At 26.0% G+C, this 25,974-nt stretch overlaps 1 protein-coding gene across 2 annotated transcripts; it reads right to left on the bottom strand.

Annotated features, from left to right (window-relative positions):
- Positions 1-1,135: 1,135 nt before the first annotated feature.
- LOC112601280 (cryptochrome-1) lies at positions 1,136-24,874 on the bottom strand. Of its 2 annotated transcripts, XM_025348795.1 has the most exons (11): positions 24,784-24,874; positions 16,523-16,757; positions 12,618-12,758; positions 3,453-3,625; positions 3,200-3,361; positions 3,024-3,128; positions 2,670-2,914; positions 2,319-2,592; positions 1,972-2,219; positions 1,754-1,910; positions 1,136-1,424 (listed from the first exon to the last, which is right to left on the bottom strand). In XM_025348795.1, exons 3-11 carry the CDS (start codon positions 12,739-12,741, stop codon positions 1,251-1,253), a joined length of 1,662 nt encoding a protein of 553 aa, XP_025204580.1. In that variant the 5' UTR covers positions 12,742-12,758; positions 16,523-16,757; positions 24,784-24,874; the 3' UTR covers positions 1,136-1,250. The 2 variants fall into 2 exon arrangements, with proteins under 2 accessions (XP_025204580.1, XP_025204582.1); XM_025348797.1 differs by lacking the exon at positions 16,523-16,757.
- Between the last annotated feature and the right edge of the window lie 1,100 nt (positions 24,875-25,974).

Genomic DNA, 25,974 nt, shown 5'->3' with positions numbered 1-25,974 from the left:
ACCGTGACATACTCGTATTGTAGCAACGGTTGATTTCAAATGATTAATACAGACGTACCAATAATGATAGAGGAAGAATTCAATGTTTATTTATAATGAACACTGCGATATCATATTCATATCACTACATACATGTTATATATTTATAAAATTATTTGAACACTATTGATACTATTACAAAATTTAAAACAATCAGACAAAATTCTATTTTATATAAATAATTAGGTAACACTTATAACAATGAATACCTACACGAATATTGTAAGTAGGTAGATTTAGCTATAAGTATTTATAAGTAAAATAAAACTAAGCGATATTCTAAAATTGACAAAGTAGGAGGAGGTAATAATAATTATTAAAGTTTAAATAATGATTGGAATTTTTTTTGAGATTAACTCGATGAAAAGTACACGTTTCAATATCGAATAATCGCGAAAACAAGAAAGAAACAATAATCCAATTTTACAATTATTCGATAATATTTTCGTGTAAACTCGTATAGGAATATAGATATAGAATAACATTTCTGTTAACTCTACACTATATACACTTTTAATGTATGCATTTTGAAAATATTAATATTAAAATTAAACTCTTAAAATTATTTATTTGTAAAGAATATTATTTATGGCTAATATGATGGATAATCAATTTGATGCATCTACTATAAAAGAATATCCTTTAATATATATTTTTATGTTATTTATTTATTTATTTTTTAATTGGAATATTGTATGAGTATCGTAATTTTTTTAAATATATATTGTCTACTAGACAAATGTAATTTAAACTATAAATTTAAGAATAATAGTGTATTAAAACAGTCAATACGTTATTCAATTGAATAATAAAAAATGTTTTAAAAAATTTAAACTAATTTATCTTAATTTTAGAATTATACGCACCTAATATATGTGTATAGTAATTTTATTTATTTAAATTAATCTGTATCGTTATATTTTGTTAGATCATTATAATCATTTTATATTAATTTCACTAAAAATAAGTAAGTAATTTAAAACTAATAGTTTTTAACACTTTTACACTAGTAAGTAATAAATAGTTCAGCTAGTTCATAAACACACATAATTATAATAGGTAGAATAGTATAAAATATCAGTTATAATTTATCGACTTATTGTAGAGGCAATAAAATATTTTGACATGATATAGTTAATTGTTATGAGAAACAAAATAAAACCGTACTGCGCAGAAATAGCATGGTCTTTGTATATATTTTCTATTATGATTCAATTACATTTGTAGAAATCATACATTTCGCTATCGTCGTTATCCAAAGGAAGCAATTGTTGCATGCATTCATCGGGAAGGAACATACATTTTTGAACTTCTTCGCGATCCGAAGGACAACAATGTGGTACCATGTGCTCGTTCGTCATCGAATTACGCAATGCCAACATTTTCTAAAATTAAAATAATTCAAATTTAGTCTAAAAAAATATTGTAAAACAATTACTATTAATTTCTAAATTACGTAATACACAGATGCTTAGACACGCCTTTAATACAATGATTTATATAATAATGTAAAATTATAATATGGTTATGTAGATTTCATATTTTAAGACGAGAAACCGATGTATCAGAATTAATATTTCACATTTAAAAACTATAAATGTCATGTGAAACACGCTCAATCATTGTAGGAGTAAATATCATATTTATAAGTATCGGATCTGTAAGACATTAACTTCACGTGGAAAACTTGTCAAAAACGAATAGACTTGCTTACCTTTCTGTTTCCTCGTGAAACTTTTGTATGATTGACAATGCAATTAGGATAGTCTTTGCCAATAATACATCCCACCTCTTTTTGAACTGATTCAGGACATTTCCATGGTTCGTACAGATATTCAATGGGCATGTTTTTTAATTCAGGAATATATCGTCTGTGAACATTAGATTAATATAGATGTTTATTTTTAAAAAGTCCTTATTTAACGTTCTTACTTAATGTATTCGCCAGATGGATCCAGCCTTAAACCGTAATTTACAGGACAAACGCACAAAGGACAGTCCAACAGTTGTTCAAATGTAGAGCTTGACACCCAAATCCAGTTACCGGAGCACACAGATAAATCAGCATCCAGCAAATACTTCATAAAATGATTCAACCCTTCAACCCAACTAATCCAGAGATCACCTCTTGTTAAAAAACATGCTAATGAATTTCGTACTACGTGATGAACCCATCCTTCCTAAATAAACAACGATAATGGTGTGAAACGGAGAATGATATTTGTGTATAAGCATTGAGCAGGTACATTAAAATATAGAAAATTGTTAAATGTAAGCACCTGCATTAATTGTCTCATCCCAGCGTCAATAAAAGGAAATCCAGTTTTTCCGGCTTTCCAACATTCTAACATTTTTTTATTTTCTGGAATTTTAATATCATTCCAAGGTATTGAAATGCAAGCTGGGTTATCCTCCATCTGGCCAAAGTTTTTGTTGTCAATAGACATGGTGTAAAAGTAATCTCTCCATAAGAGTTGGCTGGTCACGCTGTACTGAGGTAATAAATCTCCTTCGAATTGTTTGATAAACAGTTTTGAAAGGTCCCAGTAAAACCTAACAATAAATCATTATATAAATATAGGAACTTTTATTTTTTTTTTTTTTTTTGTTTCTGAAATTATATTCATTACTTTCTTATGGATAAGCATCCATATCGTAAAGCGACACTGAGGCTGGACGACGGGCTTAAAAGGTCAGGATTTACTTGGTTTGGCAAATAAAACCCATTAACGAATGCTTCTTTTTCACATTCAAGTCGTTCTTTCAACTGTTCTAGAGCTCTGTTCTCGCCGCCGTACCAACGGTGTGAAAATATTGGATTTTCTGGAAATTCTGGATAAAGTCCAAAGGTTTCTGGAGTTGGATCGTTTAAGACCTAAATATTAATTAATGCTATAAGTTATTAGTGATAAAATATGATATTTTAAATAATATATTAAATTTAGTTACTAATATCGTGTATAAATATTTTTAAATAGAAATACTTTAAATTCCTCTAGAATAGAAGCTGGAAGTTCTTCAAAAATTGTACTCAACCAATCAATATTACCAACCGGTTTTGGAGGTTGACCAATTTTGTTCACTGTATTCTAACATATTAGATGTACATATTATTATATATTATGAAAACAATATTATTATCAAAATATTAAATACTCACTTGGAACTGTTTATAAGTGAATGGAGGTACTCCACCGTTTTTATCAATAACTTCTTTTGGATTCCACAATGTATGGGAAACTTTCTCAATGTATTTTATTTCATTTTCATTGCAAAACATCTTTACCTTATTATCACGATTTCTACCAATATGGTCGCAATCCTAAAATGTTTAACGCCAACGATTGATTTAATATTACTTAATAAATAAATATGTTCAATAATAATAATAATAATAATAATAATAACAATACCTGTTCAAAAGTAATTAAATCCAGGCCAACCTTTTCTTTTATCATTTGAAATATTTTAACAGGGGCTCCTTGAAGTATATACAAATGACCTCCAACCAAAGTTAAATTATCATTTAGGACTTTTAAACTTTCTAGAAGAAAACGCATCCGATTGTACCCAGACCATTCTATATCTAAATAAACAAAATACACAATATAAAATGAGTTAAGTTTAATAATATTAGCTTATTATATAAACAAAAATAAAAGGTATCAAAAACGAACTCACAATATTTTATTCATAGACACATATTATGTATAATGATTAGATAAGGTGCAGTAAACAATAGATGCATTACTGGGTTAATACTTAAATTGTAAGATATCTAAATTTTGATGTGTAATTTTCATAAGAAGATTACAAATCAAATTTTTTTTTTGAAAAAGTAAACGAATAACCTTATGTCATGTATAAAAAAAGATAAAGATTTATATTCTGATATTCTATTTGCATTATATAACTATTAATATTGCAATAAAAAATATTAATATTTACACAAAATAATATCTGCAAAAAAAATTCAATGATATGATGTTAAAATATGTCATTAACGTCTAATGGAAAATAAATTGCAACAATTATTTAACGGAGATTAATATTTTATTAATTAAACAATAAATTCAACAGTAAAAAAATAAATATTCCTTAGTTAGAACTAATTATGTTTTCAATGGTTAAAATAACAATGTTTATGTTTATTTTTATCATACATTTAATTGTATTTTCTAATATATATATAATTATTATCAATTCATCATTAATTATTCATATGTGTATTGCACATAGTTTCAATTAATTATATATTATTTGTGGTTTATGAATTAACTGTGATGTATACTGATAGCATTGATTTTAAATCGTCAATAATAATACTTATACATATTTGTGACTCATTTAATAATTTTATAGATCATACTGCGATCACTAATGTTTTACTATTAGTGGTATAAAATAGCCGATTTTGATACCACATCCTTATCCTCCCTGATCCGCCAATTCTGACACCACATCCTTATTCTCACCCACTATTATGGCCGTCGCCGATAGAACCCTCGCCGTCGTTGCGTACGTACATGACATACATTTAACACCGTTATCAATTATTTTTTCATGAATAATTATCAGTTGTTATTGAGTATTATTATTACTGTTATCATATATTATTTTTGCCACCAATCACAGCGCGCTTTTAACTAACGTTTATTTTCACCTTATATTCTGGTTTAGAATCGAACCGAGGTTATTTATCATTGCTCCCACTTCGAATCTAGCCCATTAAACATTATAATCAAAACTGTTATACTTAAAGAAATCGTATTTTTTCGTATTATTCTAAAATATATGATAGCACAAAACACGAGCATAAAATCTAATTGACGTGTAATAGCAGACATGTTAGCACTGGAATGTCATTAGTAGCACACCCAGTTCAATCCAAAGTGTTTAAAACTTTTAAAAGTAAACATCGTACTAATAATACGTTTGTAATAACCAAGACATGAGTATAAAATTTAACATACCAAATATGAAAAATATATATTTTATAACTAATATAAGTTTACTCGCATTTTTGATTCATCCTTTCGTATATAAAATATCTTAGTTGTTCAAGTCATCAGGATGTTGCAGACTATTTAATGATGTCTGTCGTCTCCACTCTCAGGTAAGACCAAAGTATTTAAATGTAAAAATGTATACAATAAATTAATCATTTAATCCCACCATATATTTCCTAATTTAAGGGAGACTCTTGACCGAAAGAGCCAACAGTCGTTTAGTGTTTTACTAGCTTTTTACTTGAACACACCAAATCTTCTCTTTCGCTCCGTGAGTTTTAGTCTTAATAAATTTTATGCGTTTATTATTTTTATTTTTTCCTAAGTGTTAACAATTTTTTTTTTTTTGCTTTTAATCATGACTGGCTTGATCAACCGTATGACTACAATTTACTAGAATAACTTTACATATATTCCACCAACACTGCCTGCAAAATTCGTCGATTCGTTCAACTACATGCTAAACTTTGCCGGTCGTACATTTTTGAATGTAGGACTTGATCTTAAAGATGAATTCAATACAATCGTACAAGAAATCACACCTTTACTCGCAATAGGTGAGTTGATTCCCGAGACCTTTCTCATGTAATAGTTGATTCCCGGGTCATTAAGAGGTATGTACGAGTTGATTCCCAGGTCATTATATATTTTATTCAATATTTAGTAAAATATTTAGCATATTAGTATAACTCAAAAAACACTACGAGGAGGTTGGCTGACAAGTTTCTCAAAAATGTTGTGTTTTTAGTTTTTTCATATTTTAAAAATCATTCAATTTTTATTTATTATTATTAAAAACATTTAGTAGTAATTAGGTAAAACATTATTATTAAAAACATTTAGTAGTAACTAGGTAAAAAAATATAAAATAATTTAGTAATTTGGTAAAAATTTGTAACACATTGTTTTTATAAATTGGTATCTGGTAATGAGATTTTTTTTTTTTGTAAATTCGCGCGTTGTCTCAGTAGACATAAGAACGAATTGTGTGTAACGGTCAAACTCTTTATACGGTCGTAAACTCTTTACTCGTGCAATTTATTGATAATTGATATGCAACAATAGGGAATCAACTCGTACGCAGCCATAAATACACTGATATAGTCAAAAATTTAGTATTGCGTGAAGTAGGGTTAATAAAACGTATTCCAAACATCTAAACTAAATATCACTGTCGAACTACACGAAGCTGCTAGAAAAAATATACAAGGCGGAGAGTTAACGAGTATGGTAAAAATGACCTAAGACAAGCCGATCTTGTGGAAATGATATCGTACTCGAAAAAAATAAAGGCTACATGTATATTTTATGCGTCATAGACTGTTTTACGAAATTTGCACGGGCAATAGCATTAAAATCTAAAACTGCTAAAGAAGTTTCAAATGCAATGTCTAAAATATTGCTCAAACGTTCACTAAAACTATTGCAACTCGATAATGGTACAGAATTTTACAATTCAACATTTGACGCTTTAACGTTTAAATACAAATACATAAATATTCAACGTATAGCGTCATGAAAGCTTATATAGTATAACGTTTCAATCGCACATTAAAAGAAAAAATCTATTGAGAGTTTATAACACAAGAATCACAGGAATGGATTTCTATTTTACCATTGTTAATTAACGAATATAATAATTCAAAACATAGGACAATAGATACAACGCCGATACAAGCTGATGCAAATCCATCATCAGTGGTAATAAAACAACGACACATTATCAATAGAAAAATTAAATTTAAAGTTTGTGATAACGTTCGTATTAGTACACAAAAAGGTGTGTTTACAAAAGGCTATTTAACAAGCTGGTCTACAGAAATATTTAAAATTTATAAAATACACAATATATTACTAACTACTTATTAATTGTTGCAAGATTATATCGATAAATCGATTGTCAGTTGCTTTTATTCTGAAGAACTATTGAAAACAAATTATTCAAACGATTATTTGGTTGAGAAAATTATACGTAGAAACAGAAGGTAATTTTTTGTTAAATGGCTTGGCTTTGATAGAACTCACAATAGTTGAATAAATATACATAATATTAAAAATAATCTTAGATGAGCTTTTGACATGAACGTGTTTAGTAATTATCAGTCTGTTGAAACAAATAGAATTATTTCAAATCTCGAACAGTGGATCAAAATTGATTTGAATAAACTCGATAAAATTGAACATTTAGTCGAAACTAGTTACAAATCAATCTAAATTCAAGAGGAACAAACGGAAAAGTTAGAATTAATATGTATAGAAATTACAGAGCATATGATAAAAGGCGGAACATTATTACAATATATCAAAGAAAGTATAGGCGGTATTAAAAAAATAATTTCTGCTATACTAAATCGTGTCAGTATTATTGAAACTTACTATAAGGATAAGTCGTAATGTCTTCGGCCATCTTAGACATGCAATATGTACTTGGAGTCAACAATATATACATAGTTGAAGAGATGTCTATAGCAAACATGGAAACATGGGCAATTCGATGATGAATTTTTAAAAATTCAAAATTTATGCAGGACAATAAAAGTCGAAAAACTAATAAGTGGCCGGAACGTAATTATTAACAACTATATATAAATTACGGTGATGTTAAATATGAGGAGCTTAGTAGAATATTGAATTCATTAAAGTTCAACAGCATTTACGTCAAAGGAGAACAAAAAACAAGTTTTTGTGGAGTATATACCACGCGTAGCACTAATCAACATTGAAGACTTGGGCTGCCCTCGATTAGATCAAATATGTAATGACGAAACTTTATCTTGCTGTATTCTTCGTATGGAGTATAATTATTTTTGTAAATACTGTAGAAACACCTTCATCAAATTCCGTCCATTCACGCTCTCTAGGCTCTACCTCAAATCAGATTCTGTCCATTTCTCAAGTTCATCGTTCCTATAAATAATAAATAATAATAAAAAAAAATACATATAAATATATTTGTATTAACTTACGCTAGAGTATGGATTTTATCATGTAAAACATGCCTCTTATCATCATAACTATTGTATATTATTTTTTTAGATTTAATTGTCATCAATTTATGTTTGAATGAGTGGACGGATAGATTATCTTTATATATCTCTAGACCAACGCGTCATCAAATAAATATGATCAACGAATATCATGTGGTTATAAACAACGTGCTTCCTGATTCCCTTTGCTTTAATTTTTTCTCTATAATCTAAAATCTATGCATATAGGACTTTACTCGAAGGGCTACAAACTCTCTCATAATTTGTCCATCAGTTTCATAAAAAAAAAACCGGTAATATTGATTAATATATTTATATATAGGTTAATTTCAATATATAATTTACCTGTATCAGTGTATATTAAATTAATTCTCTAGCTATAGTGTTTTTCATTACAATAAGTGATAATCATACATTAGAGTCTTTGAAATGTCTAGCATAGAAAAACCTTGTGGCACCGAACCTATACATGAACTGAAGCGATCGCTTCATATATAATAAAGGGGTGGGTGATTTTATTTGTATGTGTTTTTGTTTTTACATTTCATAATACCTGTACTAAATAATTAAATAAATAACTTAAGTTATTAGTTATTAGAGGTAAACAATATCCTCAGTGGTGGGTGGGTGAGTGTGTAAATATTTTGATTTGCTTCACTTAAATTTATATGACTCGGCGCCACTAGCAAAACCTATAATCGATTGAAGCATTATGAAAATAAAATCTAACAATATAAAATTTAAAGTGAGCATTAACTAATATTAATAGGTTCACAAAAATTAATGATTTTATTTTCTAATGAAACCGCATGTAGATTTTCATCTATGTAGTACAGTGTTTAAAAGTTGTTTTGTTGATAAGTTTTTGTAGTCGCTGTTCACTAGACATCAGTTCAATATTAATTCTTTTCTTTATGCTTCCCATCGTTTTTCCTGGGTAAACGAAATTAATATATTGAGTTTTAGTTATGATTTATTTTAAAATACCAAAAATAGTATTAATCATAAGCTTAAAAAAGTCCTTCTCAAAGTCGTTTTTTGCCTTCTTTCGCAACTCTGTATTAAGATTGATATACTCAACCAACCAAGCTAATTGATTAAATTGAACTACTCTATGCATCCATAGTAAAATTAATATGCTAAAATCGACAAAGATATAAAAAATATTTACTTTTTCGACTATGAGACCATTGGCTATAGCTTATTGTAGGTTTTGATAATGTATCACATCATTTTTTTATACGATTTTAGTGTTGCCGTGAGTTTCTTTACTAGAACCTGGTAGAACACTGTTTTGAGGTAAGAAGGGCAAATAATTATGCTTATTATGTAGTTCTACCGGATACGTGATGTAACTCATATATTCGATCTATAGGAGATGTTTCGTTTAAATCACTTGAACATCTAGTGATGACTTGTCCCAATTAAAACTACCATATGACATGTACAATGACATGTTCAATCCTTATAGTTATTACCTAATATAAAATAATATTTTAATAATAAAAAAATATATTTACAATCTTGATATTATACCAGCTATGATTTTTCTTTCGCTACGTCATAATCAGGTATTTTTCGTGTTTTGCTTTAGTGTATCTCATACTAGCTTAAGTTAATGTACCTCAGATTCCTATAAGTATAAGTACCTAATTAAATTATTATATAATAATATTATATTTTTTCTATATTATAATAAAAATAATTTCGAAATATTTACCCTCTTCGAAAATTAGCAACATATCATATTTGGTGAGTAGTTCAAGTTTCATTAAAGTGTATTTTAACATAAAATCAAAGCTGAAGCTTGGTGCTGTGTAGTAAAATGCAGGATTCAGCTGATATTTAGTCAAACACAGATCTCAAAAATTCTTAAAAACGTCTGCCAGTAATAAAACATCAATCTTCAAGTACAAGTCCGAATAATCTCCAAGTGTTTTGCATCTATCCCAGCTCGGTTACGATAAAATGAGCGTCATAAATCGACAATTTGTGTAGAAAACATGGTATGAAATTTGGTGTTTGAAGTTTAAGGTTTCAGGTATATAAACATAATGTTTGTCTAAATTTGCCCGATAAGTGACAGTGATCTGCTACTTTATTGTTTTTGTTTGAAAAACAATTTTTACATAAACTACACGTTTCACATAATTTGTGTATGTGTCTTTGTTCTGGTGTCATTTTGACCAGTGTGTTGGTTTTGAGCAGCTTATTAATTTTTCAGCTATTTCAACAATACTTTGTACAAAATGTTTCGCCATCTCCTGATTATTCTCACTACCATGAAAAATAACTGGTGTTGTAGATATCTTAAATGTTTCAAGTTGTTTAATCGGTACGTTTTCTTTAGCTTTTACAACGAAACCATAACTTATTGGTGTATGTTTTTGAAAAGCCGATGTATTCTTGCCTTTGCTTTCTTCACATTTTACAAAAAGTGCTTCGAAGTCTGCATAGATAACTATAGGATGACGTTGAGTTTTTTTTCAAGCTTCAAACTCTAACATTGTCCCGGACGCAGGCAATTGAGGTTAAATAGGTTTGTGCGCTTCACAAATCATTTTGTGTTGTTTCAACCCTGCTCGTCTATTCAACATGTATTTCAAAATTTGATTATCAAATTATGCAAGACACCTCTTGCAAAAATATGCTAAATGCCCATGTCTATTTTATTTTTTTTTGGTGCTGATAAGTCGTGATAAATTTGAGATATATACATAATGCGACTCGTTATCGTTTGCCACCAACAGCAAGTCGAAATGGTCTGGTTTCTCGGTATTTGCAATTCGTAATGGATATACCTCATACGTCAAATATTTTCACGGTGGTTGGAATTTTGTATCCAGTCCATACAAATTTACGGATACACTTTGATTATTTTTTTTCAAATTTCGTTTTATTCAACATCTATGTTGGAAATATTATTAATTCACGGCTGATAAATAAAACTAGCCTGTAATAGTATCTGTCAAATCTTAAAATTTTTCAAAATCATCCATTGCTTTCATGCAGATTTCATCATTGTCAAAGCAAAAGTTTATAACATCTCGTGAAGCGGGTATAGGTTTGGGCAGCTGGACACGTTAATAATACCTTGGAAAAATATTAGATTGTGGAAAAATAAAAATGCATACCATAAATATTCTTCAGATGTCTTTTGAAGCTAGTTTTCAAGTTGAATGATGACGGACAAATAGTACACGTAAAACGAATCCCGTCATGTTTTTTTTTTCATGAGTTTTCAAAATGTCATTACACGTAAAGTTTAAGAACACTGTTTGCATTTAAACACAATTGTTATGTATACAATTAAACACAAGGTAAAAATAAACAAGAAATAAAATATAAACATTGAAAAATTATAAAATATATAAAAATTATAAAACGTAGAGAGCGAAATATATGCGCTCGGGTATGGATGTCTATAACAGACTGACTCTGAAAATGCTGATGGACTTATATTTATAAAATATATTTTTCATATTTGGAATATTAAATTCTATATTTGTGTCTTGGTTATTACAAATGCACTATTAGTATGATGTATCATACAGTTTTTTACATTTAATACGTTTTTATATCTCTATATTATACAAGAACGTGATAAAATTACATAGGTATAAACATTATTTACATTTAATACGTTTTAAACATTTTGAACTTACCTAGGAGTGGTGACGAAAAACATCGTTATATAGTCTGCAACATTCTGACGACTTGAACAATTAAGATATTTTATATACGAAAAGATGAATCAGAAATGCGGGTGAACTTATATTAATCATAAAATATATATTTTTCATATTTGATATGTTAAATTCTATACGCGTGACTTGGTTATTACAAACGTATTATTAATACGATTTTTACATTTAAAACGTTTTAAACACTTTGGATCTAACTGGGTGTGCTACTAATGACATTCCAGTGCTAACATGTCTGCTATTACACGTCAATTAGATTTTATGCTCGTGTTTTGTGCTGTCATATATTGTAGAATAATACTAGAAAATAAAATTTTCTTAAGTATATTAGTTTTGATTATAATGTTTAATGGACTAGAGTTGAAGTGGGAGCAATAATAAATTCTAAACCAAAATATAATATTTTTTTATGTGTAAGGTAAAAATATACGTTGTTAGTTAAAAGCGCCCTGTGGTTGGCAGAAATTAATAATATATATGATAACAGTGGTAATAATACTCAATAACAACTGATAATTATTCATGAAAAAATAACTGATAACAATAACCGATGATGGTGTTAAATGTATATCACGTACGTACACAACGATGGCGAGGGTGCCATCGGCGGTGTCGGTAATAGTGGGCGAGGATAAGGATGTGGTATCAGAATTGGCGGATGGATTAGGGAGGATAAGGATGTGGTATCAAAATCGACTATTTTATACTAATACTATTATATATAAATATAATTTACTATTTAATTATACGAATTACGATTAGAGATATGACAGTTGTAGTAGGTAATGATTTTAATTTTAAATATTCATAAATTTCGCGCGAACACAGAAATAATACGTGATATACGTATCCCATGTATAATTATTAATTATACTTACTGTACATCGTTGTATCGAAAATGAACAGTGTGATAAGACTTTCGGCATTTTTTTGAGCTTCAATCAAGGCTGGGTTGTCATGCAACCTTAAGCCGTTTCTAAACCAATGGACGGCGACAGTCATAATTACCGTTTTACGACCTATAAAAATAATATCATATCATATAATTACCTATAGTAAATTAGGTGTATTATAACATTTTTGACACAAGAATTTCGGTTTTGTACAATAGTTTGTTACAATATTAAACTATCAACCATAGTAAGGGCGTTCAACACTCCGTAAATAGGCACATGAATAAATAGCAATACTTTTCTGTTTTACGAGACTATCTTGTCTTACAAAACTTCACAATCATGTTATCTCAGATTTAAAATTTGTCACTAGTATGTTAACATTAATAAATAATTGAAGAAATCGTACGAAATATTTGAATAAACGTGGTAAATGATTTAGTGACCACTTCTGCAAAAAATCCGTTGGGATCGTGTCGCTGACTATAGTTTTTATTTCAACAAAGTTATTTTTAACTTTTTTTAAATCTAAAAAAATTATTATACAAAAATTCAAATTCTTAACGAATAATTGCTTTATTTATAAACATTTAAGTTTGGATGAGTTTTGAGTAATATAAATTTACGATGAACTCATGTTAATATGTTATTTTATTAAGTGGTAAAATATATAATAATATATATATATGTTTTTGTAGGTATATACAAAGGGTAGGTACTCGTATAACAGCACGCCTATCAGGAAAGTTTTTATTCATCTGTGAATAAAAAAAATTACATACGGAATTGTATGATTAATCGATGGTAGGTCTATAAAATGAAACGAGCAATGACCACAGCAACTAGAGACGCGTTAAATTTGATTTTCACTATTTTAGTTAAATTTGGTTCTGAAAACATATATATGCATATGTAATGTGTATGTAAAAATGTATAATATTTATTACTTATTGTACACTATACTTTATGCTATCTCGTTTACATAGTTAGATTAAATATTTGGAGTAATTTTTTAGTTTTATTTTCACATCTTTAGCTTTTTGTTTGACGTATAAACCAGTTTATCTACTATTTTTGCATTAATAGCTATTACCTATACCACTTAAGATATACATTTTTTTAATTGATGTATTGTATTATAATGTATAGCTCATTTGGATTTGATTCATATTTAACTAGAAAACTTTAAAAACCTACTTTCATCATCTTAAGATATATTATTTTGTTCCAATAACATTGTATGACAAAAATTGTATATAATATAAACTATAATTTACATTTCTATTCAATACAATGCTTAATAAGTACTTAAGATAGAAATTGTGAAGTACACGATTTTTTCTCTAATGTTTGGTAAACAGTTACTTAATTTTTTACAAGTAGGTACCTACAGTATATGCGCATAAATTATTTAAATATAAAACGTTTTTTTGTTTTAAACGTCAATTATTTAATGCTACATGTTTTAATTAATTTGTACTTAACTTAATTTGTGTTTAAAATATTAAATCACTTATATTATTAGATAAAAATGTAGCTATATTTCCCTATAATATTATGAATGCAGTAAGTAACTACATTTTCAATTATTATTATTTTTGAACTTTTATTTTCATAAATTATTTAAATTATTTATTTTTTACATAATATATTGATACATTACTTTTTCCAAAATTAAAAATTAAAATTTTTTATGACTTATAGCTTTTTCAGTAAAAATAATTAATATATTTTATTTATAATATAGTAATGGTGTAGCAGGGAATCACTTTTAACAATTTATCATAATAGATAGTTTGTCCGAAATGTATGCAGTTTTATAATTAATATCGTTATTTTTTAAATAAATTTAGATTTAATTTTCTTTAAAAATATAAAATTAACAATAAATTTATTTTGCTATTGGAAAAAATGGGTGCCTTAGAATAACTACTTTCAATAAAAAAAAAATATAACAGTAGAATGTTGTGTAATTATAACTTGAGTTTATTTTCGTTTAAACACATCTAATAATTTATACGTGTGTCACGTGATATGTAAACATGCAAATTTATAAATAGTATATAATGTTTTTTTCAGAATTACATAACCCTATAATTTAGTTAAAATTAATTTAACTTTTAATAGTTATTTGTTTTTCAATTAACAATCATATTATAAATTATAATATTTTGTTTGAAAACAGAGAAGTTTTATTGCATTCATATACATATGTATTTAGATTTTGCCCATTAACTATATAATATATTATAATAACTAAAAATCAAAAGTTGACGAAATTTTATTTTTTATTTGATCTTAAACCTAGATGTTTTAGTCAATAAATTGTTGTTAAAAAATATTTTACAATAACGTACGAATTTAAACGTGTTTTTCGAAAATATATGTAGTTTTAGATCAATAATCTTGTTTTTCATTTATGATTTATATTGAATAAATACATAAATAAAAATAATTTAAATTAAATTTAAAAATAATTCATACCAAATAAATATTGATTAAATTTTTTATAAAACTCTTGGATTTTATTTTTACTTTTATCGTATTTTATTATTTAAGGTTAACATTTAATTCATAAAATAAATGCACGAGAATGAATTAAAAAAGCATTATTAATCTTGGTATATTGTTCATATAATTTTTACATATTTCTAAGGTCAACTTATGAACTCTAATAATAACTATAAAATACACAAAAACCATAGTGAATTAATTGAATAACGTACAATAAAAAAATAAAACAATTTAATTGGGAATAACGCATCAGGACAATGTATAATATTAATAGGTTTTCTGTAACAGAAATCGATTGCATATTAGATAAATACTTGGCAACAGGTTTAAAATTACAATATTATTATAATATACTTATGAAGATAATCATTAAATGTATTGATAACGTTTATAAGACTCTACATGATTTTATAATATTAATGATATATGTACTATATATTAACGATTTTTCTGATTTTGTTTGGGAATTTGAGGATTTAAATTGTCATAAGCACAGATTAAACGTCATTGAACTAGACAATGTAACACATTATTATCATCCGTTGTCCATCATAATATTTGAAGAGTTGTCAAAACTGGTGAAAATTTCAAAAACAAAAATAGTTCAATATAGTATAATTTTACTTTGTACAAACAATATAATAATACGCGAGTGTAGATATTGTATATAATGTTGTACATAGGTTTGATTTAAAATTAAATTTAAGGTCGGAAAGTTTCTCAATGGTTCACCATCCACGTTATTGCTGTACCATGATATTATTATTGTATTAATTCAAGATCTTAGTAAGACATTTTTATTTTATAAATTTCTAAAACAAACATTTTGAAATATTAGAAATTTCATTGCAAAAATATTTTTATGGTTACTTATATTTATGTACATTTTGTTTACCTGTGTTTAACTTAAGAATATAGCTTATTTAAAAAATTAAAATATATAATTATATAGGTAACAAAGTCACGAGGTTATTTAAGATTAAGAGTAATCATCAAACTAATGAAATGGATTTCAAAATTCTATTAAAAATTATTATAAACTTTTAAAATACCATTGTTCGTACTAAGGCTGTACTTAAAATGAAAAATGAAATGTTTAAATTGTTTATATTTCAGAGATTTTCCAAAAAATAAATTCTCAAAATTGTATATCTCTAGTACATATACATATTACATACACATGTATAATGGTAATATAATAATATAATCGAATAAACTTGGTAAAGAGTATGATTTTTCCAGTAAACCTAAAAAGATAACAGTTGAATAATTAAACGTATGCGTCTCGTATAGTCAGAACGTGATTTGAATTGGTAATAATTTTCCACAAACGATACATTATTATAAAATAGTTGATAAAAATATGATAATTTTACCTGGTTATGAACAGTGAACAGGTATACCGTGAACGGTTTCGTTATTACGCCAATGTAGCAGTTCGAGATTCGGCCGTGATGCGTGTGCGTGGTCGTAGAAGTCGGCTAGCTACTTATATATAACTGATGCTGGAACGAGTGTGGAGGGGTTCGAAATCCGGTGACACGTTTAAGAGAAGGGGTGTTTTAACGGCGTTGGACATTTCCGTAACTATGATATAGACTTAATTGTGTGCTAGTGAGTAAACATAGTTATTATAATTATTAATTAAATTAAATTATATTATTATTGCAGTTTGCAGGTTATTGTTATATATTTATACTTTATTATAATTTATTAATATATATATATATATATATATTGTGTGTAAATGGTTAGAATCCAATTAAAAATATTTATCTAATTAAAAACAAAAATGGTAAAAATGATAATGAAGTAATTTTAATAATAGTAATATTTAATAACAGTAATAATAAAACATTTTAGGAATGATGTATCCTATTGGTTGGCTTCATCATTCTGTACAAGGATTATTTTTAAATAATGCGTAGGATAAATAGTAAAGAAAAAGTCACGAGAACGGTGGAATTTCCGACAAATGAATAAAAATCGGACATTGCTTAATAATAGGTACTTGGGAATTTATATGCAAATAAATTATTTTTGACCAAAAAATTATAATGTTATTATCAATATGCTTCGACTCTTTTTAGCTGAGTATTTTAAATCTAGGATAGGGAGAGAATAATAATAGTGTAAATAGGGGCGTCATTATATTTTTTAAATAAATACATAGAACTTCGATAAACTTGTTCAAGCTAAAACTTATCAATAACAGTAAAAGATCCCATGCAATAAATTTGTGCCATACTCTAAATCAAAACAAATATTTATTATATTTGAGTAGTTGAAAAGAAAAATTAACTATTTTTAATTAAAAATAATTTGCATAACATCATCATAATAAAATTAAATCCAACTATAGTACCTACATATATAAGTAATATGTTGTTAATCATTTTTCATAAACTACTATTTTTTAAATGAAGTTCTAAATCCTACGATTTTTCTAACGAATTATAAATCATAAAACTTTCATTAAATCGTGTACTCGTAATATGTACGTAGACACTAAACGTCTATTGCTTATTATAATATCCAATTTATGTTATGTCATGCAGTATGGCGTATAAATAAGTATAATTCGTCCAATATTAACTTGGTATTCGGTAATCGTTATAAGTTTAAGAATGGTCCGAAACCATATTATATTGAAAAAAATAAATATTACACGGATTAAGATACGAAGTGAGAATATAGTATAGTTTTTGAACCATCGATGTTTTCAAATATTAACGGTTGCTTAGTGGTAATACGAATTGGACTGATTCTAAGTACGTTTAATAATTGTTTTCCATCAGTATTTGATTTACAATTCGAACATTAGAATACGAGTTTTAATTTATACGTTGTTCAAAAAAAAATATTATGCATTATAAAAATCGGTAAATATTCGTTCATATATTTCTTATGAGTTTGAACTGTGGTTAATTGTATTTATATACTTATACAAACATCGTATTCTGTATGGTACCTATTCTAATAAAGACTTATTAGATAGATAGCTACTATATTTATATATATATATATATATATATATATATATATAATATGTATTACATAATTTAAAAATCTTATCTTTTATGTAGATATATAAAACTTGTTTTAAACATGTTTTTGAAATTTTTTGAAGTTAATAAAATCAATTTTATTAAAATACAAAATAATAAATTATTTATTTATTAGAACTAAATTCTTATATTAAATTTTAACTAATAAGTAATACAATTTTTTTTAAATCTAAATAAATTATTTTAAACATCGATTAAAATATTTTTCAATTCTGAATTCAAAATTACGAGTATATGAAGTCAGCCACCTTTGTCCTATACCTCCATAGCCCATAGGATAATGTATTATTTCTTAAAAATTTGATAGATATACTTATTATGTTATGTAATTTCGTGTTATATGTATTACCATTGGGTATAATACAATAAATATATATACAAATGAATAGTGCTACCAATTAGTAATTACTATTACATAAATTATAATATTTGTATATAAGTATTTATTTTATCGTATTCAAATTATATTTAATTGCCATTATGATATCCAAAAAGTAAATTCATCTATTTTGTTATCTAGATAACAACCATATTATATTCATATCTTATCTGTATTTAGATAAAAATTTTATATTTATCCTCTTCTATATCTGGATGATTTTTTGATTTTTTTCTGAACTTAACATTGTTAGTCTGCAACCCACTCGGTCCAGCCGGTTTCAGCGAGCGCGCATGTGTGTGTGTGTGTGTGTGTGTGCAAGAGTGATGGGGTAGCGACTGAGGAAAGGGTCTAAGAGAAAACGGAAAGCACGTGGCTCAAAACTATGTATCACGCGGTGTCACGGGCAGGTACACGAATTGTATCGGGACTCGGAAGTACATTTTTCAATAGGTATGCACCGTGGGACACGTGGTAATATGGAATAGAACAGCCAAAAAGCACCGGCTCACGTGCCCCGTGCACGCGATACTCAAATTCATATAAGGTAAACATACTGTATATATTATATAACAGTGATATTATGGTACATAGTAATAATAAATATTGAACATATTATTCTGTATCCTATTGGCTATTGTTAATATCGTGCTCTGTTTGACTGACCCTAAAGTTTCAACGAATTATTATACGTAACGCATAATATATAGGTCGTTGGCTGTTTGGTTTTCGACAAACTTTCTTACATTATTGATATGATATAAATAACAATGATATTATATAACCGCCGAGCAACCATATATATTATAGGGTAAAATCCTTAAAAGTGTACCTATATATTGAGTAGCATATTGTTAAACGTTACCGTCGAGGTCTTTTGCATTAATAAAAAATTATTATTATTATTATTATTATTATTATTATTACTATTATCATAATTTTATAATAATACATTTTTTCTTACAGTGTTCGCCGTCGACGAGATTGCGAATGTCTTGCAATGTAGACGTGTAAAACGAAAAAAAAAAAATTATCTACGAATCATATAATAATATTATAATTTATAATCATTTCATAGTATTTACGTTTTTTTTTTTTTTTAGCAATATTTAAAATGTGTTCGTAAATCGTAACGAAATAGCAGTACTTAATCGGTAAAGATTGTTTCTTATGTATTATATTCGTATAATATATATATTTATATGAATAAAAAATTGAATAGTAAGTTATTTAAAATAGACGTATGTATAAAAGTGGTCTTAGAATTTTAAATGACTCATTTACGATGTAAGAGAGTCAATGGTACTTGCATAATAATATACTTGCGGCCGTTTTAGTGTGTAATACTTTCAAATTTTTATGAACTGCAAGGGCGTTGTATGTTTTTCACATTATTGTCTTTTATGTGTATTTCATATTGTAAACAGCAAATATAATGTAATTATTATATGTAATATAATTAAATGTAAATAACTTCTATCAGAACAATATTATAATCACATATAGTTGTGTAATGTGCAGGTACCAGGAGAGGCTAATCTCTAAGATGGTGGCCGTCAACAGCGAAGCACTTTTGTAGGCGATTCCAGTAGTTTTCAACCGTTTGTCGGAACATTCGGATGGGTATAGTTGTAACTTTTTGAGAATGGCTGTTTTATTATTATCACTCAGAAAGCGTTCTGATGACTATTTAACATTTAGATTGGTAAAAAAGTTCCTCATGGTAATGCAATTAGATGTTGGGTTCAGACATAAGAAAACACGGATTCAATAAAAATTTCTAAGACAATTGGAAAACCTAGATTTATTAGAACACCTGGTAATGTGACTTTTTTATTTGGGGAAATCTAAAGGAAAAAATGTTTAAACATCGTCCTCACACCCTATAGAAAGACTTAATGAGAGAATCGGGGAGAAATTTAGGATTAAATCCATTCAAATGTGCTAACAAGTGATTGAAAACTACCGGAATCACCTACAACAGTGCATTGTTGCTGACGGCTGTCATTTTAGAGATATAATCTTTAAAGCTTAATGTAAAAAACTAGACAGATACACTACTGAATCGAAAATATAAACCTTATTTCTGTAAGTTCAATAGTTTTATTCAATAGCTCTTTAAAATAGACGCATGGTATATCTAATGGCTTATGCCCTACTCTGTAATCTGTATATAGATAAAAAATTAATGAAACATGGTATTGGATATTTGCGTAAGATGATTAAAAGCTAGCGTATAGTTTTCATGATTGATAATGAAGACAAACTGTTTGAAAATGTTAATTAGTTAGTTTTATGTTTGGAATTTTGAATTATTGATGAAAATTATTATGTAAATCACAGTCGTAACAATAAATGTAGAAAAATATAACAAATCCTTACAAATTATACTGATGGATTGAACGCAATCGACTATATAGCCACCACTGATATATTGTATTTAACGAATATTTGAATGTTTTACGTAAAGGTGAATAACAATATTGGCAAATGTCGAATATTTTCATAAATCTAAATTTATAAAAATATATGAAGAGTACTTACAATACATCGATTCGGATATCTGTATATTACCGTTTTTGTATAAAATCAAACCATTACCTAAAGCCTTAAATCCTAAAAAATAACAGTACAGCGAATAATACAATTTTACATTTTAAAGGTCTCAAATTTCCATAGGACATAGGTAATATATGTAAATCATTTACTATAATTTGTATACATATTACATACCAGTATGCGTATTACGTATTATTGAGTAAGTTTTATTTTTATTTTTTTTTGTTTATTTGTTAATACTGTGTACTATATTATTATAGTGTATATAATAAACAAAAATAATATTCAACCTTCATAATAATTATAAAGTTTTGAACTATCGTCAGGATTGTAAATTTGTTTTTAATTTTGGAATAGTGTTGAACTATTATTTATTTTATACTACGCAATTTTTAATAGTAGTATTTGAAGATGAACGAGGTTAATGGTTATTCTTAATCATGGAAATGGATAGATAATGCTTATCATGTTAGCCAACAGGAAAAAAAAATGATATAATATTTAATAAATTATTAATATCGTTCTTATTTTCCAGAAGTCGATGTGTCAAGATTGATAGTAGTAGTAAACCGAAGTATAAAAAATTAGTAATTACTAATTACTAATATTTATTATTATATAATTGTGAACCTATAAATATTATTTTCATATTATTACTTTCAACTTGTCGTCGGAAACGAATAACAACTGTACTGATACGTTTTTACAATAATATAAAAATAGTAAACATTAAATACGAAACATTTTCAATTATAAATAACATTACGACAATACGTTAATATTAATATTTATTTTTAATGAGCTATGGTATGAAAATAGTACTTTGTGCTATACAGAGTGATTCTTTTATTGAACAACATTCATTATTTCAAAATCTATTGACATTTTTGAAAATATTAGTTTTTATTATTTTACTTTTTTTTAAACTTTTCACTTTTTTGAACGACGACATACATTTTAAATTTCTTATTCTGGAGCAAAATATTTTTCAGAGTATTTTGATATATAAAAATCAAAATTCGAACATGTAGCTTATGTATTGAAAGTATTTAAAATTTTGGTGTGCAGAATAGTAGACCAACATTTTGCGGGATATCCCCTATAAACTTTAAATACTTATAACTCTTAAACTATTTGTCCGAATTTCGATTTTGATGTATCGAAATACTCTAAAATATATTATGCTTTAGAATATGAAATTAAAAAAATGTATTCGTTCAAAAAATTTAAAAATAAAAATAATAATAACGATAAATAATATGTTTTATTTCAACTGAAAATTGTGAAAAAATTATTTTATGAATGTTGTTCGATAAAAAAAATCACCCGGTACATTACACAAATCGTACGTCAAAACTGTATAAATTTACAAAATATAATAGTATTTTTTCAGTATCTCAGATTATTATTTTGAAAAAAACTATATAAGATTAGATGTAAATATTTATTATAATTGGCTGTTGTAAATTGTATTTTATATATTCAACATTTGTGCCGTTTTTGACAATATCATTAGCTAACTACCAAACATTTCAATATTCATTAATTTATATTGTTTTTATTTTTAATCAATAATAATCAAATATTATATTGTTTATTAACGTTTACCTTAATTTTGTATTTAATAGGCAATATAAATTAATTCGAATATAATGAGAGATTATGTTCTAATAGTTATTATATTATCGTTGAAGACCGTAATTGTGATTAGTAATTATACGATTATCATTTATTGAAACTGTTTCTTAGAGCATATAAAATAAGATATTAGGTATTGAATTAAAAAAAATAATAAATACAATTTGACAGGTATATGTTTTGTATTATATTTTTAAGAAAATATTTGAACACTGTAAATAAATGTGCGCTATTAAATATCATAAATACTAGATGAATTAACATTCATTCCAAAATAACTAAACTATTTAGAATCTTATGTCAATTTATATTTTCTGCCACAGAAGACAAATTAATTGGTATTGAATAAATCAATAGAAAGATTATTTGAGTTCTTTTAAATAAATTTTATTCCAAATAATTTAGGTAAGTTTTGGAATGGTTGAAAATCAAAATTTATAAATAATGCATCAATATAACATTAAATATAGATACAAATAAGTATTTGATTATAGCACAATAAATAATAATGCCAATGAGTAAGAAATATAAAATAAACTTAAGTATTGGAGAAATCTGTTTGTTACAAATTTAAAACTACTTATTTGTTGGTACTGATTAATAAATTAAAAAAAAATTTAAAAAAGTATTTAGAATACGTATTAAAAGTTAAAATATAAATAAAAATTATATGCTCGATGTATCTAAAATATTATTTGAATAAAAATAAATGTTCAAATATTTATGTTTTAATACATCAATTCAAATACTTTTTAAGTGGTAATATTAACATAAAAGAAAAAATAAACTTCACTTTTCAACATTTGCTATCTAAAATATGAGCATTTCTGTTTAATGGAATATCAAAGAAGAAAACTTCTAAAAAACGTATAAATAAACTTGAGCCAAATATTGTAAATCCTGTCATTTGTTTAAAAACTTAGAAATAATAATGATTTATTTATTTGAGTAAAACAAACAGAAACCTAATTTTTAACAATTGATAGTAAGCTTAAATTAAATCTAACATGTTAATAAACAAAATAAAATGGTTATAAAAATAAATATGCATAGTATACGAAAAATAAAACAGTAGTAGATAATATATAATAAGGTATAAAGTAATATCTTACCTATGGTAAGAATATATGGTACAATATAATGTATCAGAATTTTAAGTGATGCTTAGATTATCATATTTAACGGATCAGAGAAGAAATCAAAGTCAAAATAATTTATGATTTATTGAACCATAGTTTTAATTAGCGGTTAGATTTCTGTGAAGTTAGCATTTTGAGGTGGAACTATGGGACGTATAAAAGCGGGGAGATTAATGATAGTGAAAAGGGACTTTAAATTGGATACGATTTTTAAATAAGGTGTGATTTTAAAGTAAGCTATAATAACTATAATTATTAAATACTTAATAAAAAATAATAAAAGAAAAAGAAAAGAGCGTTTGTAATCATTTGCCGTTGTACTCGTAAACGTAAAATATATACTTTCTAGAAATCGAAATTAAGTATCATGTGAATAAATGAATAAATATTTTTTTAAATTATCAATATTCATGATTGTTAATCATATTTAAAAAAGTGATTATTAACAATATTTGCAATATTATCCTATTATATTTGATCATATTAATATATTTTGTTATGTATTAATTCTATCTTCTATCAATATAAATATCAACGTACTATCAATATTGTTATCAGTTTTTGATGTTTTTTGTAGTAAAAATATAGATAAACTTTTACGTTTCTAAAATAAATCACCTTCAATAGAAAATAATATCATATCGTGCAATGATTTTTAAATAGATTAAAATCATTAATAAAAAAAATTTTAAAAATAACAATTTGTTTATGAAAAAACAATTTGTATTTATCTTAACAATAATATTTATTAAGTAAAAAATATAAATGATTATTTTGAAATGTTTTATTTTATTTTTCAAATGTCTATCAAAATAAATAAGATTTAAATCATAGTACAAATTCAATGGACTTACCACACAAAGTCTGAAATTGCTTAGTGTTACCACTTATAATTGTTGTCACTTAAAAAATATAATAATATTTGAAAAATCGACATCCGCTCTATTTGACACAATATTAAAAAAATAATAATAATAATAAAAAAATTATAATAATAATAAAAAATATTGTTTATTTGGTTATTTAAAATATTAAAAGAAATAGCATCTATTTTTTTTGCCGGATAGTCATTATGTTCTACAGCTGTTGAGTAATCAATGGTACGTCAGTGTTAACGAGTCAAAGTTTAAGGTCTAGTAAAGTAGGGATTTTATCATACATATTTTCTTGTCTTATCGTTAAGAAATGAGAAAACTCGTAATATTGATATTTAATGAATGAATTATGTCCAGTATTTATGTAATTAAAATATTAAATAATGACTCTACAGCGCATATCTATTTACAGCTTGAATATCGATTATTATTTAATTATTCAATAATTTACAAAATGAACAATGTACATATTTTTCCATAAAATTATAAATAGAGATAATATTATATGTGCCTATTTGAACGAGTAAATATAGTAAAAATAACTATAATTATCAATTTATTAAACATGCATAATAAAAAATAGCTGTACCTATTTAAATAGATTGCACTAATAATAATTTTTAGATTATTCATTCAAGTTGATTCGGGGAAAAAAATACAAAAACAATTGTTAACGTTTAATTAATTTAATGGTCGATCCAAGAGCTATCCGTACTGTTTTACAATCACGATAAAAGAATATTATTTTATATTATGGGAACTAATGACCAAAACGTGAATTGAATAAGTTTATACAAATCCGGGAAATACTTTAGTAACTATACTGCCTAGTGTTGACCTCAGTCCTATACTGTAGAAAAATTGCAATCAGAGTCAAGAACGACGAATATCTATTGGATTATTACAATTTTTAATATTGACACCTAAGGTTTGAAAATGTAATACAATGTTCTATAAAAATTTTGATTATAAGAGTTATAAAAAAAATTGACTGTAACTTAATGCATTTTTTGTTTATAAGTATATGACGTTTAAATTCTTTTAAGTTATATTTAATCCGAACATCAACGAGTAATTCGAAGTTATATTTACAATAATGGATGGCATTGGATTCAAAAAAAAAAAAAAAAAATACACGTATTTTAAAGTTTAGCTAAGCTTTGTGAAGTA

The sequence above is a fragment of the Melanaphis sacchari genome, unplaced genomic scaffold, assembly GCF_002803265.2.
Source record: "Melanaphis sacchari strain LSU unplaced genomic scaffold, SCAv2.0 Contig77_pilon_pilon, whole genome shotgun sequence".
Classification (NCBI taxonomy): Eukaryota; Metazoa; Arthropoda; class Insecta; order Hemiptera; family Aphididae; genus Melanaphis; species Melanaphis sacchari.
The sequence above is the reverse complement of the archived record's forward strand: the minus strand, read 5'-3'. Positions and strand labels throughout refer to the sequence as shown.

Coding starts and splice junctions, on each gene's coding strand:
- LOC112601280 (XM_025348795.1), bottom strand. CDS start 12,741: ATGACTGTCGCCGTCCATTGGTTTAGAAACGGCTTAAGGTTGCATGAC. Junction 2,915..3,023: donor CTATTCTAGAGGAATTTAAA/GTATTTCTATTT, acceptor ATTAATATTTAG/GTCTTAAACGATCCAACTCC. Junction 2,593..2,669: donor GGATGCTTATCCATAAGAAA/GTAATGAATATA, acceptor ATTTATTGTTAG/GTTTTACTGGGACCTTTCAA.